Below are 18,847 nucleotides of genomic sequence, written 5' to 3' on the forward strand. Positions count from 1 at the left end.
TTATTATAAAATGATAAAGTCATCTCTAAAGTTTAAAATAACGCATTTAAATGGAGGCAAGTACAGCAGTTTTCAGTCATGCAAGTATTGCATACCTATGTTATTCTGCACATGACGCATTGTTAATACATTATTAAGTCCTCCTGCCGTCAGTTGTACTGATGACAGCGCTAATAATTGTACCTACAAGACTGCAAAGAGAGGAAAGCAAAGATGTTTATTTCATTATTGTTTCCTGTTGAAACTCAGAGGGAATATACTGATTATCTGCACTTGCCATCTCTGCCATTTCACAAACCTTGATAGAAAGAAGGAAGACTACATCCGACAATCGTACGATAATCTTGATCATTTCTGTGACCTCGTCTTTACCTCTCCTGCATGGCTGGCTCAGAATCTGCTCTACTTAACAAAAACGCCCTCTGTCTTCCTATCACTCTAATTGAGTCATTGTAAACGCTTTCCTGCGACAATGCAAGCTCTCAAAGCTGCGTGTGCATCAGTGTCAGTGGCATCAGTTCAAACGGATATGTTACAAAGTAGACTTCGGTCTCTCACAGCATTGGCTTTCTCTTGTTCGAACTTGTCCAACAGAGTTCATTGCAGCATTAGCAATCAGAATGATAACAATGGGGGTGATGCAGAAAATGTGGTTTGTACCAAGGAAATGATTAGATCATGAAACTATTGGAGCAAAGATATTAAAGTTAGTTTTAAGTGTCTTCAGCTTCAGCTTGAAATCTGATTGCAGTGTTGTGGATATTCACCACGATGATGGTTACGATAATGATGATGATGATGATGATGATGATGATTGAATTCCCCCCCATGAAGGTTTTGAATCAGTAGATGAACTGAGCACCTCCATGTGGCACCATCTCCGTCACACCCCAGGCCACCGTGCTCCCCCTCTGCTGGCAGCCCTGGCCTTCCCTCAAAGCCAGCGGGGAGATCTCGTCTTCTGACAGCACTCTGTTCCACATGTTCACCCCCGTCATCTTCCCAGCAAATGCCAGATTGGAATCGAATCCTCCCTCAAACCCTGCCACGCCGCTCCCACTGCCCGGAGTCAGAGAGCAGCAGCCGTTTCTTTCCTGTCCAAGCTGCAGGGAGCCTCCATTAGGTATGACGTGTCCCTCGGCCACCCCTGGTGTGGTGGTCACTTTTTTGCCGCCCGCCCACAGTGTGGCCAGACCCTGATTGGAGGACCAAGCCCCACACAGATGGATCCATTCTCCCGGGAAAACCACGCCCCGGGCCTCCACCAGGTGAGCTTCTCCTCCGATGGTGAGAAGGGCTGACGTTTTGGCGAGGAGCAGCTGGATCTCATATGGGTTCTGGCGATTTCCGTAGGAGAACAACACAGTTTTGTTGGAGACTGTGATCGGCTTCACCCACATGCAGACAGTGAAGGAGGACAAGGTGAGAGGGACATCTGGTAAGATGGCGGTGTAGATTCGACGGGAACGCATGGGGAAGAGGAGGGCCATCTCACAACCTGTAAAGCAAAAAGATATGAAAGTATGTATGGTCACTAAGTGGGCATAAATGTTTCATATGTACAAATTCCTGAGTCATAACAAAAATGTTACGCATGAACACAACGACGACAACACTGAAAGCACAGAAAGGTTAAGCAAATAACATTGATCCCATCCATCCATTTTCTATGCTGTCAAACGCATGGAACTTTTAGCTGTGAGGCGACGGTGCTAACCACCACAATAACAGTGATTAGTTTGTTAAAGTTCTGGGATTCATTGAGCTAAAAAAAAGCCATGTTACTCAAATAAAAACAGCATATCCTCAGCTGTGGATACGTTTAATGTTTCTCTGGCAATAGAACCCAGAATCGCTCTTTCCTTGTTACATCATTACAATTTGAGGGGACACTGCCTAATAGAAAAAAACACATTGGGCTAATCCTAATCGAGTATTTTTTCTTGCCTAATCCCACTCAAACACTCAGTGGAGGTTTTAAAGAAAAGAAGAGGACGGCATCATTACCCCAACTTTTAAACACGTTTGTAAGCTGGTTGAGAAGGCTTGTGCAGGACAATGCAGGTGCTCATGTTGCTGTAGTGGACCCGAGAGAGATCTGAGATTGTTATTTTTCACCTAACCCAGAGTGTTGAGGCTGTGCGAGACTAGTAGTCACTGGACCCCTCAGACTAAGCTGCAACTACCACAACGAACTTTAAAAGCTGCAGCATGTGGGAAAGTCTCCCCACACTGAAGGACGTTTGAAATGTTGGTGGCAGCTTGAGTCTGATTGAATTAGTCACAGTCAAAGTTCACTTTATGGTCAGGTGATGAGATCATGAATCACGGGAATTTTTTATTATTTTTTCTTCCTGTCACACACACCCACACGTCTCCGGGGTCATCTGGTTCATGGGTTTCTTCTGATTCTTGTCATCTGCTTTTGTCAGTGCTTTTTTTTGTCTCTCAAACTCATTGAGAAACTTTTTTTTTTGTTAAGGTTTCGGTATGAAAAAAAGGAACATGCTGAGCGTGTTATCTGTGTGTATCCCTGTGAGATAGGCCATTTTGGGCAATTCTGCCATAATTGCAGGATGCTCTGTGAATGCATTTTATGCCACATGTCTAATGTCCAGAGTTCTTTCTTTCTGTTCCAATCTGCACCCCTCGTTTTGCATTCCTCTTCGCGCTCTTTTGACTTGTCTCGCCATCATTTTTCATCTTCCCTCTCTCCTAATCTCTTTGTTGTTCTTTTCCAACCTCCTTCCTGCCCTCTCTTTTTGTTTCTGTCACTCTAGTTAGCAGATAAACTCCCAGTGTAATAAAACAGGAGATCCCAAATATTGATGTTCCATTCGTCTCAGTTTTACGTCACTCAGAAAAGTTTGGTGAAAAAAGACATTTTGGATGTGTGTGTGGGTGTGTTCATACTCCTTCCCATCTGGTTCTACTTTCCTTGGGATACTTTTGTGTGGTTTTTGTGGCGACTGGCTAATGAGTACACCTCCCACAGCTATATGTAGGTCGTACCAACATTTCCGGACTTTGAAAAGGTGTGTGTGGGCTATGCATGAGATGGGTAATGGAACCTTTTCTTATCTTGATGGATGACTCCTGAAAATTGGTTTATACAGCTGACCCCACACTTGTCTACCAGCCCCGTTTTCCCTAATTTGACTGTATTAACTGAGATGAATGGTGTCATGGAGAGGAAAAAGATAGGTCACTACTTGAGGAGGATGACATGCCTGGAGACAGAGGAAGTGGAAAATCTATTTAGGACAAACACAAGCTGCATGGTTGGTCTCGCTTGTCCTGACAGAGGCAGGGGGGGTTCATATCTTAAGCATGACCTGAATGTGTCAGTGCAGAAAGAAAAAATTGGGATGGAAGTTTGTTTGAATATTGCATGAACACAAAGAAAAGGAAATAACAGGTGAAAGCAAACTGATTCCTGAGGGGAAGATGGATTTCTTACCTCCTGGAAGGTATCTTTGCCTCGATGACTTCAGCACTTCTTCCAGCTCAGCACTAACCCCTCGCAGTGCAGCCAGCGCCCTGTCTAAAGCAGTCTCTTGTGATGTGACCTTATGCTCACGGTGTCTTGACGCCTCCCCCCCAGGGAGCTGAAACTCAGTTTTGGTATTCAACCCCATCCCATCATCTCCTGGGCTGCCGAAGCAGCTGCTCTCCAGCTTGGCCAGTCGGGACGCTTGTTTTTGTGCCACAGAGAGGAGCTGCTGCAGCATGGCCTCCAGGTGGTTGCTATTCCCGACAGAATTCCCAGCAGCAGAGGTCAGATCTCCAAGTTTGAGGCGCTCCAGAGTTTCTCTCAGACGACCCTCCAGCAGCAAAGCCATCCGTCTTCCTGCCGTCTCCACTGCCGTCCCACAGGACCCACCGTACTGGGCTACAAATCTGACAAAGGACCCGTGCAAAAGATTTACACCCTATCAGCTGAAGAACTTTAAGCTTCTGCAATAAAGAGTCATTTAGCAACAGAGTCATGCATAGAATCACTCAAAACACAGTTTGATTAAATTAAACTGGATAGATGAAGATTCTTGTTCTTCAGCAGAGCTGAAATGATGTGACAAGTTGTTGATTTGACAATTGAGTCAAAACTAATTAGCAGCAATATGATAATCATTTTTTCAACTTTTTAACCAAGTATGAGAAGATTGAAAATCATAAAGAATTAAATCCGATATCTGAGTTTTACTTCAAGTCGGACGATTGATCAAACATGTGTGGTTTAGTCACACAAACTCGATTCGAGTTCTTTTTCAAATGTAATTTCTGACCTGGTTCCTACTCATTAATTTCTTTTCCCCCCAACCAACCTTAGCATTTCACCACGCAGCGACCCCATCTCCACCCTGACAATGTCATCAGCATACTGCAGCAGCATGTTCTCCCTCATCTGACTGTTCTCCAGCATGGAGAAGACTTTGTCCCATTTGGTCAGGTCTGGGGAACTGCAGGGGGCTGGACTCGGTGTGGCTGCAGAGAGGGATGGTAAAGAGTTAGTTAAATTGTCTTACAATGAATGAATACATTGGGGCATAGACCTTCAGCCATATGCATTCCTAGAGATCAGAAAAGAAAAGGAGTTAACTTGCTCAGTGCGGTTATTTAACAGATGCGGGCGCAGATGTGGCTGTAGGCAATGTCAATTTTTTATACAGAGAAAAGAAAACTGATCTTTCCTGCATTGACAGCAGAGACAGTAGGTAAAGATAAAGACCACAGGTGGGAACAAATGAGGATGTCTAGTGAGAGAGAGAGAGAGAGAGAGAGAGAAGAATGAGAAAAAAGAATTTGCCCCATAAAACGAAAGCTCTGGCTGTTGCATTTCCTGTGAGATTAACTAGCTTTGTGTTGTAAATGAGCAAAGAAAGGAAAGGAGAAAAGTTGGAGCGACCTGCTGAGAGAAGGTGGAACGATTACAGGAGCAATGAGAAACATAGCGAGGTGGGGGGCTAAAACAACCTAAGGGTAAGAATATATATCACACACACTGCTCTGGTTATCGTTTGAGCCTTCCAAGCTCTGTTTATACCCGCAAACATTTTCCAGAGGGGCATTATTACTGGGCTCCACTGTTTTTTTTGGCTTCCCAGTGTCCTCTCATGTTCCGAGTGAGTTAAACAGGGTTCATACACTTTGCTACCTCAGGTTTACCTATTCAGACGAGCAGAATGAAGGATTTTAATGGATGTGGGAGGTGGTAGAATAAAAAAAACACACCCTTAAGTATGTATGTGATTTCATTTGGCTGTTTATTCTTCAGGAGGAAAAAATTTATTGAAATGTATGCTCCGTGTGTGTTAATCAGTTTGTGTAAACTCGAGAGAACAGACGAAAAAAGTTTGGTTAACTTTTGCCAAAGATGGAGGCGTATTGAGCAAACCTGACCCAAAACGCAACGTATTGTTTTCCTCTCGTCTGCTACATGTCATTTTTCAGCCTGACATTCATTTGAAAATGAACATTTCCGTGACCTCTCTCATGTCACCCCTTTATTCAGATTCCACTCAGCGATTCAGAGGTCTGCGCAGGTCAGAAGCAGTGAACCGTGTCTCCCTTCAGCCTCTGACCTCTCCTCTTCCTCACACACCTGCAAACAAACTTTTTGCTCAACTCACGTGATTTGACCTTTTCTCCCTCTTGCAGCAAACTCCCTATACATTTCTTTGCTCTTCACCCCCTCTCCTCTTCTCTAATTTGCATGTGTATTTTACTCCTCAGCCATGCGTTTGAGGTGCCCCAGTTTTTCCAGTTAATCACATTTCAGGCGCAGTGCCCAGTTTCCCTCTAACTGCTGGTGCTGCAATTATGCCTCCTGCTAAGTTTAAAACAACAAACAATTGCAAAATGCGAGCTACGACAGGCCGAGTGGGCTCACAAACACACACACGTGCTGTCTTCTCTTTCACACGGTCACTCTCTTGCCTTTCCCACATACATTCACAGTTCATGCCCATTTTCAGTGTTTGAAGTCCAGTATAGCAATTACATTCTTAGGATAGTTGAATTTTTACTAAGATGACAGGGAATGATGTTAATCAGTGCCCTGATCTCACCTCTCGTGCATTACAAAAAAAAGAAGAAGGACATTGCACTTGATGCTCTCGAATCCCATTAAATTGCAGTTGTGACCATCTGATGGTCTCAAAGAAGATGCACACTTACGTTCTGCTGTCTCTTCATCTGTGATTTCATTGAAGTAGGCATGGTCGTATTTGATGTCAATATCATCCTCGTAGGCGAAGGCCAGACACACACACACCAGCAACACACACGCTGCCTGGGGGGACCTGAGCCGAAACATGCTGCTGCCACCTGAGAGCGCCTCAGAGAAATGTAAGGTGTGAAGGGGAAGGAGTGCGTCTGCTGAGCGTCAGGTCCGCTACGTGCTCGTCCGCTTTGAGTGAAAGTCAGAGTCAGGTTGTCTCTCCCTGTGTGTGTTTGTGTTTGCCTCTGCTGCTGCCCAGTCTCACTTTCTACTGAGCTGTAGGTCCACTACTCTCTATTTCAACCCCTCACTCTCTCATACTGTATTTGTCCCTCCTCCTCCACAATCACTCTCCTCCTCTTTCTTCTTCTCCCTGTCTCTTATTCTCTTTTGCTAAGTGCTGAGCAATCTTTGGGCAGGAAGCCCAACAGTGTAGAGTGGGCTCCCACATCTGTATTTCTTTAGAATGCTTTGGAAAACATTCCACTCACCTTGATGTATAGATCCATCAACTTTAACCTGTAATCTTAGATATTCTTTAATGACTGAGATGTGATGACACGGTGTCATGTGACTGTTGAAGATTAATGATCTAAGCAATAACCAAACACGTCCTAATCTACTACTCACCTTTTTCTTCTAAATTGTTCTATTTGGGACAAACGCAATTAAGAGCTAACCTGACACACCAGATGGTTTGTTGCACTCGGAAGTCAAAAGGGCAGACAGCCTAAGAAAATACTCAGCAGGTGATGGGAGTAACCATCGTCTGGCTAGCTTCTACATATGAGATAATCATCGTTATTCAGGTCATTGTTATTGTTAGTGCTTGAATAGAAGGCCACCGGAATTCTTCTGAGGTGAAACGTCTTAAAGAACCTAAAAATTAAGACCAGTTGCCTTCTATCCACTGCTTAGGAGTTGGTGAAATAAAACTGTAACAATCGTCAATGGACGCACCAGCAGCTTTTACTTTTGACAGAACCAGATGTTGGCTGGTTTGAAACAACTGTGCCTTGGCTGAACAAATAGCTTGAAGTGAGTGAGCGAATCCCTCAATATAACGCGAGGACACCTGAAGAAAAACCGTTCGCACTCTCAGCTGCCTCAGCCACAGCAGGTCAAAGCTGAACCCGGAAGGAGGCCTGTAAATGATGTTTTATGTCTGAACAGCTTGCCTTCTTTTTCTTGCCCCTTCTGACTTCAGCGATATCCATTTCACCGAACGTTTAACAAGCATCCATTTGCAGCCAAGAGACATTTTCTCTCTGGTTGATTTTGTCACCAGCAAAATGCTATGCTTGTGACCAGTGAAAGAAGCCAACAAGACCCGAAATGCTTTTGTTATTCTAAGTCCCCAGATTTCAACATTTACTTTGATGGTAATAATATTATCTTTACATCCTGGATTACAGTAAAACCCAATAATTCTCTAATATTGAGCTATCACTTCCAATAGTCTTTGATCTACACTGACATCTGAATCTAATCATTATTATGAGTTTAACCTAAAAACTCTCTCACCTTTAAACCCCAGTAATTACACCGAATTCTACATCAAGCAAACAGGGAATGTCCGCTGGGGAAAGAGTTTTCTCTCAAAAATTTCTCTGAATCTCCATCCTTGTGCAAACATTTGGCTCTCCTCAGTACAGAAATGTAAAATCAGCGCCTCAGCCTGCGAGTGAGCCGATGAGTCATGCGTCGTTGGAGGTAGCCTGCGTGTCGTAATCAGCTAGAACTGCTCAGAGAGACGGAGGAGAGGAAGAGGGGTAATAAAGGGAGGAAGGAAACCGAAAACGCACAGACACGCACATTTCAGTTTTTTGCCACATGCAGAGATGCCCTTTATGTGTTTGTGTGAGAAGGAAGTTTGAATGGAACGCCCACGTAAGGGGTTTCTAAATGGGTTTATTGTTTTCCTGCTTCACTGTTTATTTATTTGTTTGTCTCCCTCACTGTTTCTGTGTGCCTATTTTTGTGTGTGTGTGCATCTGTATGAGTGGGAACTGTGCTTTTTCAGTGGAATGGAAATAATGACTTTCTCATGGGATTTTAGAATATGCCCACTCTCATCTGCTCCCCTCCCTCCCTCTTTCTGTGTGTCTCTCCCTCATTGTGTCTGTTTTCTCTCTCACACATACCTACTGAAACGCACACTTGTCTGCCTGTTATCTGGCTGGCGAAGCCTTTTCATTCAGGCAGATGCGCTGAGAGTTGTGTGGGACAAATGGAAAAGTAGCAGTTCTGTTCCAAGTTCGTTAAAGTTTTGTTTAGCAACATTTTCAAAGAAAGTGCAGAATTTGACATTTGAGCATTTGAATTCCTACACACCTGTCTGCCAACCACGCAGTTTTCAAAGCTCTGCTGCTGCCGTCTGTCAGCTCTCTCTCAGTAAAGCAAACGATGTGACGAGGTTCCCGTTTGCTTAAGCTGCAACAGCCGTCTCAGATTCCTGTGATAAGAAGTGAAATTAGCACAATAGCCTCACTGCCAACTGGCTCTACTCAGGAAATTACTGTAGTAAAACCCCAGTAGACACTGCATAAAGCAGAGAAACATGAAGTCCAGTTGTTTGTTTGTAGCTCAAAGCGCTTGCTAAAGATGTGAATGTGCATTTTATCTTCTAGATTACTCCAATTCCATTCAGTACAAAAACCTATATAAAATGGTACATAGAGGACACAAATCTTCTCAGTTTTTAGGCTGATATCATTTTAGCCATCTCTCTGTACGTCTGCACTGCTACATAGAAAACAATCACTTCTGATCTGATCGTGAGACTTCACAAAGAAATAGAAAAAAAACAATACAATTGACCAGCTAAAATCAGTGAAAGCACAGTTGCAACAGAATGAGCCGTCATAGTTCTAATGAGAGCCTCTGTAACCGACCTCCGAAGATGATTTGATAAACGGTGCACAACTTTGCAAAATACCTCAGAAAAAAAAGGATACGTCATACTTTGCATAGCAGTTATCAGTGGAAATATCAAGGTTTTTTGATAAAGACAGTGTGAAGGACGTTGCTTAAAGTCGACCTTGACGGGAAAAAAGATAAATCTTAGCTTGCTCTCTGTAGCAAAATTGTAAGATTTAACTTTGCTTTATGACAATAAAAGGTAAAAACCGATGCATATCGGTTGCTCATTCTTTGGTCTGAGGAGATGGAGGTGAGTTTGTTCGGCTCAGAGGGAGTTTTTCTTATGGAACAACAAAACCTGTGATGTTGAAGTGTCGCAGTTGGGCTTGTTTGAAACTGATTCCACAGAGGCCGATGAGGAAAAATCTTTCATATCTTTCAAGCGTGTGAATGTTTTTGCTGTCCTCTCTCTGCCTAAACCGCAGTTATAACACTTGCGAGTTGCGACAATGTGGAGCAGAGAGCAAGAGAGGACAGGCGTGTTCCTCATAACTCAAAACAGAAACGAGCAGAGAAATGTGATTCTTAACGTTGATTCCACATTGAAACTTGTTGATCAGACAGCGACAGAACTCTTTGTCTTGGAATTTGGCCAAATGATGATCTCATTTGATCTCCACTAAAGTGTTAGGGCTGACACACACGAGCACTCCGACTGACTTGGGAACAAAAACTTTTATTTAGAACAATGTGGTTCAGTCTCAGCCAGTGGAGTACACGAGGAGTTACCTGAGTTGAGGGGCGCAACCGCATCAGAGAAGAAGAAACAGGAGGCAGGCAGATGTTATATGCTCAAAGACAGAGAAGAAATGTGCATATACTTGGGTGAATGTGCGCCTGGTGTAAATATTTACCTTTTTGGCCTCCCAGCTGCCACTTGAGGAGGGAATTGAGCCAGCTGGAAACACATCATAAGAACAGAGCAGAAATCACTTTGACGTGTGTGTGTGTGTGTATGTGTGCATGTACAATATCCACTCTTACACTTGTTCATTTTGTATTCTTTCTTGGGTAAATGGGATTTGTTATCACCTTCAGAAGTGAAAACATGGACGAAAGAAAATGTCTGAGTTGTCTGTTCATGCATTGATGGATTGCCTGAGTAGTGTATGCCTGACTTGGCGGCACAGCTTTACTCCAAGGGACTATAAGACATCGAGCATGCAGTCGTGTTGAATACTTCTCCAGCTGCACGTACTGCAGTACTGACTCAGCAGAGAGAAAATCTCAGTCATGTGTCTGTGTGGGGCTTGCCATCGACTGAAGGCTTCCCTGATGTGTCTCGTCTTCGGTGTTGATGATTCATGACAAAAACAAGTCAGAACACGCGGGACAGGATGTAGCGATGTATGTGAGAGGGGAGATTGATGGTAGATTTAGTAACTGTTCCAGCAGTACACATAATGAAAGTCCTTACAGGTCTCTCTTTGCGCTTGGGTAGTTGGATGCCGTCCACGGTGCAGGGAAGACATGTTTCATATGGCTGAGAATATTTGAAAGTTTTTATTCCATTGCAGGGGGGGATTCTCTCATGGAATAAAAACGTACAGAATCTCAAAGATATGGGCTTTCTGGGAGAGATTTGTCAACTGGCTCTTATATTCAGATTTGACAGTTTCTCCCCTGTCTCACCCACCTGAGGTCATTTGAGCCGTGTGATATATGACTCTCAGGACGTGTATACATTGAATGTGGGTGTTGGAGGCTGCACAAAAACATGTTCGAGTTCGTAAAGTTCTTCAAAAAGCAGTCCCCTCTGGACATCACTTGTGCTGATCTTTGCATTTTTGTCATGTACAGGAACCTCCCTTGCAGTAAGGGTTCAGTTGGAGTTCTTTTGGGGAAGTTCTATACTTTGTTAGATATGATTAAAGTATTTGTTCATAATATCGGCGAATGCATATTTGTAATATACAGTTTCAGGCACAACATTGTGAAACTTCTCAGTTTTCAAACATGATGAGCTCTTGGAGTTTGGAGTTTTCAAATTTCATTTTTGACACTTTTTTTTCTCTTTCTCTTTAAGATGTCTGAGAAGCCTTCTAAAGAAATGTTGCCTTTGTGTGCGAAGATATCAAAGGTCATTACAAGATATTTTCCTGAGATTTGTAAGTCATCGTGATGACTGGGGTGTTTGTAGGCATGAAGGTATGAAGGTCAGATACTGTTCTCAGACGTGCAAACACACAGTGGGTTGGGGAGATTCAGAGGGAATCCAAATGGGCTCTTTGACATTAGGCTCAATAAGTGCCGTGTTTGATGCCTGATCAGAGTTATCCAGTCCAGTCAGGTTGTTCTCCCGTGTTGCTGCTGTATGAATTTGAGGATCGGGAAACGACATAAGAGATCTAAATCTGCCTTGATGCCTTTCTCTCCACACCCCTGCCTCCTACCTTTTAGCATACCTCAAACAGAGTTGTTCGTGCTGTGGCCTTAGAATTATGTTTTTTAACAGGCCCCTATTTCTGTACACGAACTGTAGCTGTCTCTTTTTATGGTGATTTGTGTTGAAAGTGTAAGAGGTGTGTGTGATGTTGTACAGTGTAAGCTATGTCTAAGGTTAGAAAGGGGGCATAAGAGCCAGTTGCAGTCTCTTAGATGTTAGATTACTTTCTTGGCTCCTACAAAAAGCAGTACAGAAAAGTCAGATCTATCCTGTCTGACAATATTAAGCCTGAAGTGCATCTTCAAGCAGTCAGCAGTTCCTTTTTGCATTGCATTTTTAAGGTATTACGTAACTGAACATATGTACCTGTTGATCATTGATGGCTTCCTTCAATCCACTTCTCAAACAGTCTGTCCTACCTGTCAAGAATGTGTACATAACTGTCTGCAAAACACACTTCCTCATCCATTATATGTACTTTTTGATATTCAGATTCTAGTGACTCGAGAAGCAGAATAGAGCAGGTTTAACTACTCCTCTAACTTATCTACATTCATTCTTGTGTCCATTAAAAGCCCAGTGACACTTCCATCGGTATTTCATCTCCAGGCCTTGTTCTTCTTTTCAATAATATCTGTTCCATCCTTCTACAGATACGGAAAATTCAAGAAAGCACTGTTAGAATAAATCCCCAAACATCACCAGCACATGCGCCATGCTTTAAAACCCTGCAAGTGTTTTCTCTTTTTTCAACTTTGAGCTTTTATTTGGGACAGAATCTTTTGGCAGTTGTACATTTGTCTTTTTTTGCGGGACACTAGAGTCCTTGTATGATACCCTGAAATGTTGCGTTTGAATTTTGCGTTTGAATTTTGCCTCAAGCATAAGTCACAGGCTGTTGAGTAATGCTGTGGGTTCTGCTGGGCTGCTCATTTGAAAATGTGTAACCATCCAGTCATACATCAGCTTTGCCTTAAAAAAAAGAAAAGAAAAGCTACACCACAGACAGTTGACTGCAAAAGTGGTAAAACTATTGTCACCAAGTATTGAAATGCAGTGACATTGGTAGCAACAGCCACGAAGCAGTTCCTGCAGACATGTTCTGCAAAGTATGAGAGTATCCTAAGTGTATGGACAAGAACATGAATGCAAAGAGTAAAGAAATGGTCTGAGATGTTCAGTCTTGCAGTACTTTCGGAGGGGTGAAAAAAAATAATATATTACTGCTGTCACAAGCCCTGCTCTCAGTTTACCACATTGCACTCAAGTTTTCCATAGTAATGGTTACCATACCTACAAAACCTTCTCAAGTTTGCAATTAAGCCCGGTGCACTTAATGTCAGACTGTGAATTTGTTGGCACACAGATGAAAAAAAAAAAAAGACTTGTAGATGTGGAAGCTGTGTGAATGATACACAACATTTTGCACTCATTTAAGGAAACAATGTGTGTAGAGCACATAATGTACATTATTTATGTGAAAATACTTCATACTTGAGACTATTTTCAATACTATTGGGGAAATGGGTGATTAAGAGGGATGAAATGTTTTTAATAAGAAGGGCTCCAGGCTAAATTAACTTTTTTTTTCCCCAGGGGCAGCAGCAGGAGCTGCACTGGTGCCCCTAAACACAATAGGAACACTTGCACGAAATTTCAGAGCTCTGCTTTAATCGGTGTTAATGCCGTTTTTGTTGTATTTTTCATCTCAACCGCAATACTGATAAATAAAACATGTCATAAACAGACGATCCATAGAGACTACACTTCTCTCCTTTGAAAAGAAAAAATAGTATAGTCTGCAGACTGATTAATTGATTTCCACCTTTTATATCCTGCTGGCAGAGTCGCTGCGATTCATCGGCGTAGTTCATGCTGTTTACGCTACTTGTTCGGCTACGCAGAGAGCGTCACTTAGAATACACGATGTTCCTTTATTTGCAATGTCTTTACTATATAAACTGTAGCGTTACATACCAGAAGGAGAGAGTATCTGCCTCTTTAAAACCTAGATCACCTGCCGATTCCACAGCTCAGTGTCATCAGAAATTTGGGACTGTGGGGTCACGGGAAGGGCCCGAATGCTCGATTTCTTTTTTTCTAAAAAGAACTTATAGTTCAATAAGCCGAGCATAATCAGGGTGAAGGGGGACTAATAGGCAGCTAACTGAGTGGACACAGGCAGTTGATGACCTTTGCAGTTCTGTTCCCACCCCTGTTGTTGTGTTTACGTTCACCTAAACTCTTTCCTCAAGCTCACGCAAGACACAAACCCAGATTCCCGCTCTCTCCTTGCGTTTTTACTCAGTTGCTCTCTGTAAGTACGGCATATTATATGTTGTTGTGCATGTCTTCGTCTCTCCTTCACTGGCAGGTAACCACATGTTGTTGCGAGTGCTGCCCTCAGTCTACCCCAAACAGCCAGATGTCATCCACCATCACATGGGCAACCTTACTACAATGATGTCACAGCTGGAGTCTCCAGAGCAACAGCACCTGATCAGACTTATTCAGATGGCTGCGGAGCAACATCCACTTGTAAGCAGTTGTGTTTTGTTTTGAATTCTTTCAGAACAATTCTTTTATGCAAGTAAATCCGGACTATCAGTGGTGTGGAACAAGTTTACTTCCAACCTCCATTCTAAACGTATCATTCAGCTCCTCTGTATCGTACAATGAACCCACATTGATACCCATTGGAACTTGGATAGAGCTGAGGACTTGGACCACATTTCTTTGCAGGAATTCCCTTAATTCTGCATATTTCGGAGCAGGGCTGCTGTTGTTCAACATGTGGGGGAAGTACCACATACCAGCAACAGAGCGCACAGTTGTAAAACATGCATAGTCACTATCAGTGGAGACATTAAAAAAACAAAAAACATCTGGAGTTATTCTATTCGGCACGCCCCCAACACACAACCACACTCACTCACAAAATATTTCAACTTTCATTGTAGCTGCATTTATCACAGCAGTTCCCAAATGTTCTGAATTTCAATGCCGTTTACTAGAAATGATGTGGCATTGAAATGTATTACCCTCTTTCTGAAGAACAGACACTGTCAGCATTAATGGAACTTTTCAGAACAAGTGACTCAGAAAGCAGCAGGCAGGGAGCAGAGAGTTGAGGCTATTGTTAGTCCAATCGAGTGCAGTCCAGTAGGACCCGTCCAGATAACGAGGAGGAATTTTTTCATCCAATCAGTTTGTCCAGTGAGTCATAAGCTCAAGCTTTTATTTATTATTAGTCACCAGACTCTTCATTGGCACCGGGGTCACTTCTCCTACCTCGCACCATCATTAAAGTAACGAAGCCCGTTTTTGGTAGCGTCTGTTAGTGAGCAGTGTTTTGTTTGAGTTTTATTCCTCATTATTATTATTTTATTTTTTCCCTCACTCATGCAGATGTTGAGCCCTCATGTGCCCACACTCGTCACCTACCTGAGGGACCACTCCCTGACCGAGCCTCTGTTGGGTGCTCTCGTCGACGTGTCACAGGCCAGCCCCTCCTCACTGGTTAGCTTTCTCCCTGCGCTGAGGATGGTGGGACAGCAGTCCACTGCTTTTCTGGGTCATGTGGCCAAAATCCATGGTGCTGTGGGCATCATCAGTGAGGTGAAACAAACACACACATTCAAAGTTGTATATTTGCATTTTTTGCAGCAGCAGTCATTTGCAACTTTGTAGGCCCTTACAAAGTGTGTACGGCTGTTATTATTACAATGGCTCAAAAAGGTAGGACTCTTTTGTTGGAATGAGAGGGGAAAATTGGAAAGCACTTTGAAAAACGGCACTACATATGTGTTGATTTTCATACTTTTATGGTATTTTGGTTCTTTTAAAGCAGATAGCAGCAAACAAAGGCATTTGCATTACTGCCCAAACATAAAAGTAACTCACTCACACTTTGCCTTTCACCCTAAGCAGGAACCCAGAAATTAGATTTTGCTTCAGGACCTGTCTTTGGTCGCCATGGGGATCACTGGTTCAGACAAAGTTAGTGTATAGACCAGACACAACTTAATGAGCATGTGCACACTTACTCTTACACATCTTCGTCTCACAATCTCTCCCAAATGAATTTCTAACCCGAGTGTTAACTTATTCCAACCCCAAAAACCAAGTCTCAAAAGCCATTTAAGCTTGCGAGGGGTGCATTTTGGTCCCAGACCCCACAAGCGTAGTGAGCTCCGGGTTTTTAAGCACCATGTTGTTTATACTAAAACAACCACTCACACGCTCTGAAACAGACAGCGATGATTATTTTAATGAGCAGAGATGAATGGACTGCACTCTCATATGACTTGTTCTCTGTTGTTCTGCCAAGTGTAAAGCACACAATCTCACACCAGACAGCCCGTGCAGATCCGGATGTTTTGACCTAGCCTCGCACCTCCATTGGTGTTCAGTCGAAGCGTCTGTATTAAACAAAAATGTGCAAATTCTGAGGGCTCTGATGGGTCAGACATGTTGTCCCTGTGGGAGGTAAAACTGAGGGAAGAGTGAGTGAGCAGTATTTGAAGCTGTCGCCCAATGATGCTAACATAACACTATTTAATGGACCATTAACCTCAGAAGAGGCACGTTGCACTAGGTGTGCTGAAAAAAGGAGAATAAGGGAACAATGCTGGATCAGCTGCGTATGTGTCATGGATGTCTTTTCGAATGTAGGCACACTTTTTTTTTTTTTTAGGGTTCCAGAGTTTGTTTTGAAGGAGACTAAATTTGTCCCACGTTTCTCATTTATGCTAACTTGTGTGTTAAACACACTGTTCATTTTCCACTAATAGTTCTTCTCTTGCGGTTAAAAGTCATGTTTTAGTCATTACTTTACTCTGATTGGTGACCTCTGCTAAAGCACTTGATTGCAGGTTAATTAACCAAAAAAAAACAAAAGCAAACTGCAAGCTGCTGACTGATGGGTTGAGGGGGGAAAAGATGAGTCACCAAGTCTTTAACAAAATAGAATTTAGGCCTCATTTTTGGTTATTCAAACATCATCGCTCCGATAACACCTTTTAGTCAGCCCTGACTCCATAAAACATGCTGTCTTCCTTGTTATATGGAAACTTTTCTCATTGTTTTTAGATTCACAAAGAATGTCACTCTGTAAACCTTGTTAAGACATTTATTTCCTCTTGAGGATAAATGATAATAACTTCAGTTTTCCATAACTAGTTCCTACCCCTCTTCTGTGGGGGGTGTCTTGATTAAGATCTGTTCTACAGCTCAGAGGTACAAAGCAAACATTAATGTGATTGTACTCAGTAAATCTCAAAGCATGCAATTAGCTTGGAGCTAATAACCAACTCACTCTCCCACTCACAATAATGACAAAAGAATGTTGTTGATTGATTGGCAGTTTTATTCTTAAATACCCACCTTTTCCTTGACAGCAGTTCAACCATGGACAGTTGATATGTTGTGTTGTTGCGAGTCATGTGTTGAAACGACCCAGGTTATTAAACCGCCACATCACAGATGGGAAGGCTGAAGTAATGTCGGGTCTGGCGAATAGCTTAATACTCCATTCAAAACTCAGGTCATGATTCCTCCATCACGTATCGGCTCCATAAACTCTGGGTTTCACAGAAGATAAAGATGAGGAGGCTGGGCATTAAGACTCCGAGCTGGGAATGTGACATACTTTTTCCCTCCAAATCTTAACGGCTTACTGATTTTTTTTTTGACAGTTGATTGTAAGTTCAGACACCCAAATATGCGGCCGTTCATGTAGAATGTGATCCCTCTTGGTCATGTTAATCTTAAGCGCTTGAATAGAAGGCACCTGGGCGCCATTCAAACTGATGAAACTCTCAGGAGAGAAGTGCACTTGCCTTTTATTCATGTACTTTGGACAAATGGAAGGTTCAGTGTGTTCAAACAATCACCATTCACTTACATCATGGATGATTCTGCTGATTCCGGGAAAGTACTTAAAAAAAACCCTTCTCTGTATGTGCACAGGGATAAAAAGTGACAGCAACAGACAAGTGAGGGGGTTCCACTTTCTGTTCTCCCTCGGGTCTGTTTAAGGCAATTTAACAACAATTAGCAAGTGGGGAAAATATGTCTGTCTCTAGGTTAAGTGTTTTCCTTCCACACACACAAACCTTGGAGGTGCAAAACATAATAAAATCTTCATACTCCAGGGCAGTGTTTCGTCCAAAAGCTGCTTCCTCCTCAATCTTTTGTCAAAAAACCTGCCAACCCAACTTCAGCACACACACACACAAACTCACACGCTCAGTTTGTCGGCCCTCAGTGTCTTTCTTCACATTGGAACCATTTGGAAAATAAGCCTTGTTTTCTGGAAAATGCCCCTGCAAAGGCCTCCTGGTGATGGCAGTGGATTTGCCTCCTCTGGGTTTGTGTCTTACACAAACACATAACCATACATACACGTACACGTCTTCACACTGGGATGCATTTGAACTCGATTGCACAACTCTCTCCCTGGCTTCCTTTATCCCCTGAAGGAGGTTAGTCTATATTGTGTATGTGGACTTATTGCTTGTTAGATCAGAATATATCACTAGTGAAAGAAACACTATACTCTGTAAATGAAGTTCAGTCCAACAGTCTGCCAGTAAATGCACCATTTGATAATAATAATAATGACTCCACTGTGCTGTTGAGATCTATTCAGAGTAGTTTTTGATTGTGTGTGATTCTATTTATTTATTTATTTTTTTACAATATGCTAAATTTAACTGTTTTATTCTGGAGCCATCCTTACATGCCAGCATCTGCCAAATTTAAATGATCAGTGATCAGTGAGTAATCAGTGAGAAAGCAAATATCAGCTGACATTTTGCACAATCCAAAAATGCCCACAACTTTTACAGTGTAAAGTCATTTGACCCATTGATTGAGTGTTCAGGCAATAGCAAACAAAAACCCAGATGAAATCTGACAAACTGAAAAGAACGCTGGTTAGTAGAGACCAAATAACCTTTTTTAACCTCTAAAGTTACTCCAAATGAAAATCCCATTATGATCCCAAACTCTCTGTGAAAGTAGCTGTATCCTGATAGATAACTCCCCAGTGGTTCTGATAGTCGTTTCCTGTTTCCTGGCAGACAGGAATTTCTGCAGAAAAAAAATTTGATAGCAAAATCAATAGAACTGATAACATCTAGTCTATATGATGGGGTAATTATGTCATTAAAGCCATTTTCTGTGATGAACATCTCAGTTTGACAATTTGTTTGCCATATTTTGAAATTGGTTCAGAAAATGCTTAAAAACCTTTGCCTATTATGACAGTAATCTCTTCGTGTGCCGAAGTTGGTCATTTATGTGCCCATGTTTAT

The 18,847-nt window shown here is 42.5% G+C and overlaps 2 protein-coding genes across 2 annotated transcripts in view; one reads left to right on the forward strand and one right to left on the reverse strand.

The window, feature by feature from the left end:
• Positions 1–18,847, forward strand: part of veph1 (ventricular zone expressed PH domain-containing 1) — a 69,452-nt gene that overhangs the window by 17,857 nt on the left and 32,748 nt on the right. Inside the window, exons 6-7 of the mRNA XM_072392723.1 lie at positions 13,903–14,066; positions 14,937–15,146. Coding sequence (XP_072248824.1) covers positions 13,903–14,066; positions 14,937–15,146 — 374 coding nt within the window. The remainder of the gene's footprint in view (positions 1–13,902; positions 14,067–14,936; positions 15,147–18,847) is intronic.
• ptx3a (pentraxin 3, long a) lies at positions 205–6,483 on the reverse strand. Its single transcript, XM_072392724.1, has 4 exons — positions 6,178–6,483; positions 4,326–4,485; positions 3,461–3,900; positions 205–1,498 (listed from the first exon to the last, which is right to left on the reverse strand). Exons 1-4 carry the CDS (start codon positions 6,314–6,316, stop codon positions 843–845), a joined length of 1,395 nt encoding a protein of 464 aa, XP_072248825.1. The 5' UTR covers positions 6,317–6,483; the 3' UTR covers positions 205–842.

This window comes from Leuresthes tenuis, unplaced genomic scaffold (assembly GCF_036924035.1).
Source record: "Leuresthes tenuis unplaced genomic scaffold, fLeuTen1.0.hap1 SCAF_9, whole genome shotgun sequence".
NCBI classification, from domain to species: domain Eukaryota; kingdom Metazoa; phylum Chordata; class Actinopteri; order Atheriniformes; family Atherinopsidae; genus Leuresthes; species Leuresthes tenuis.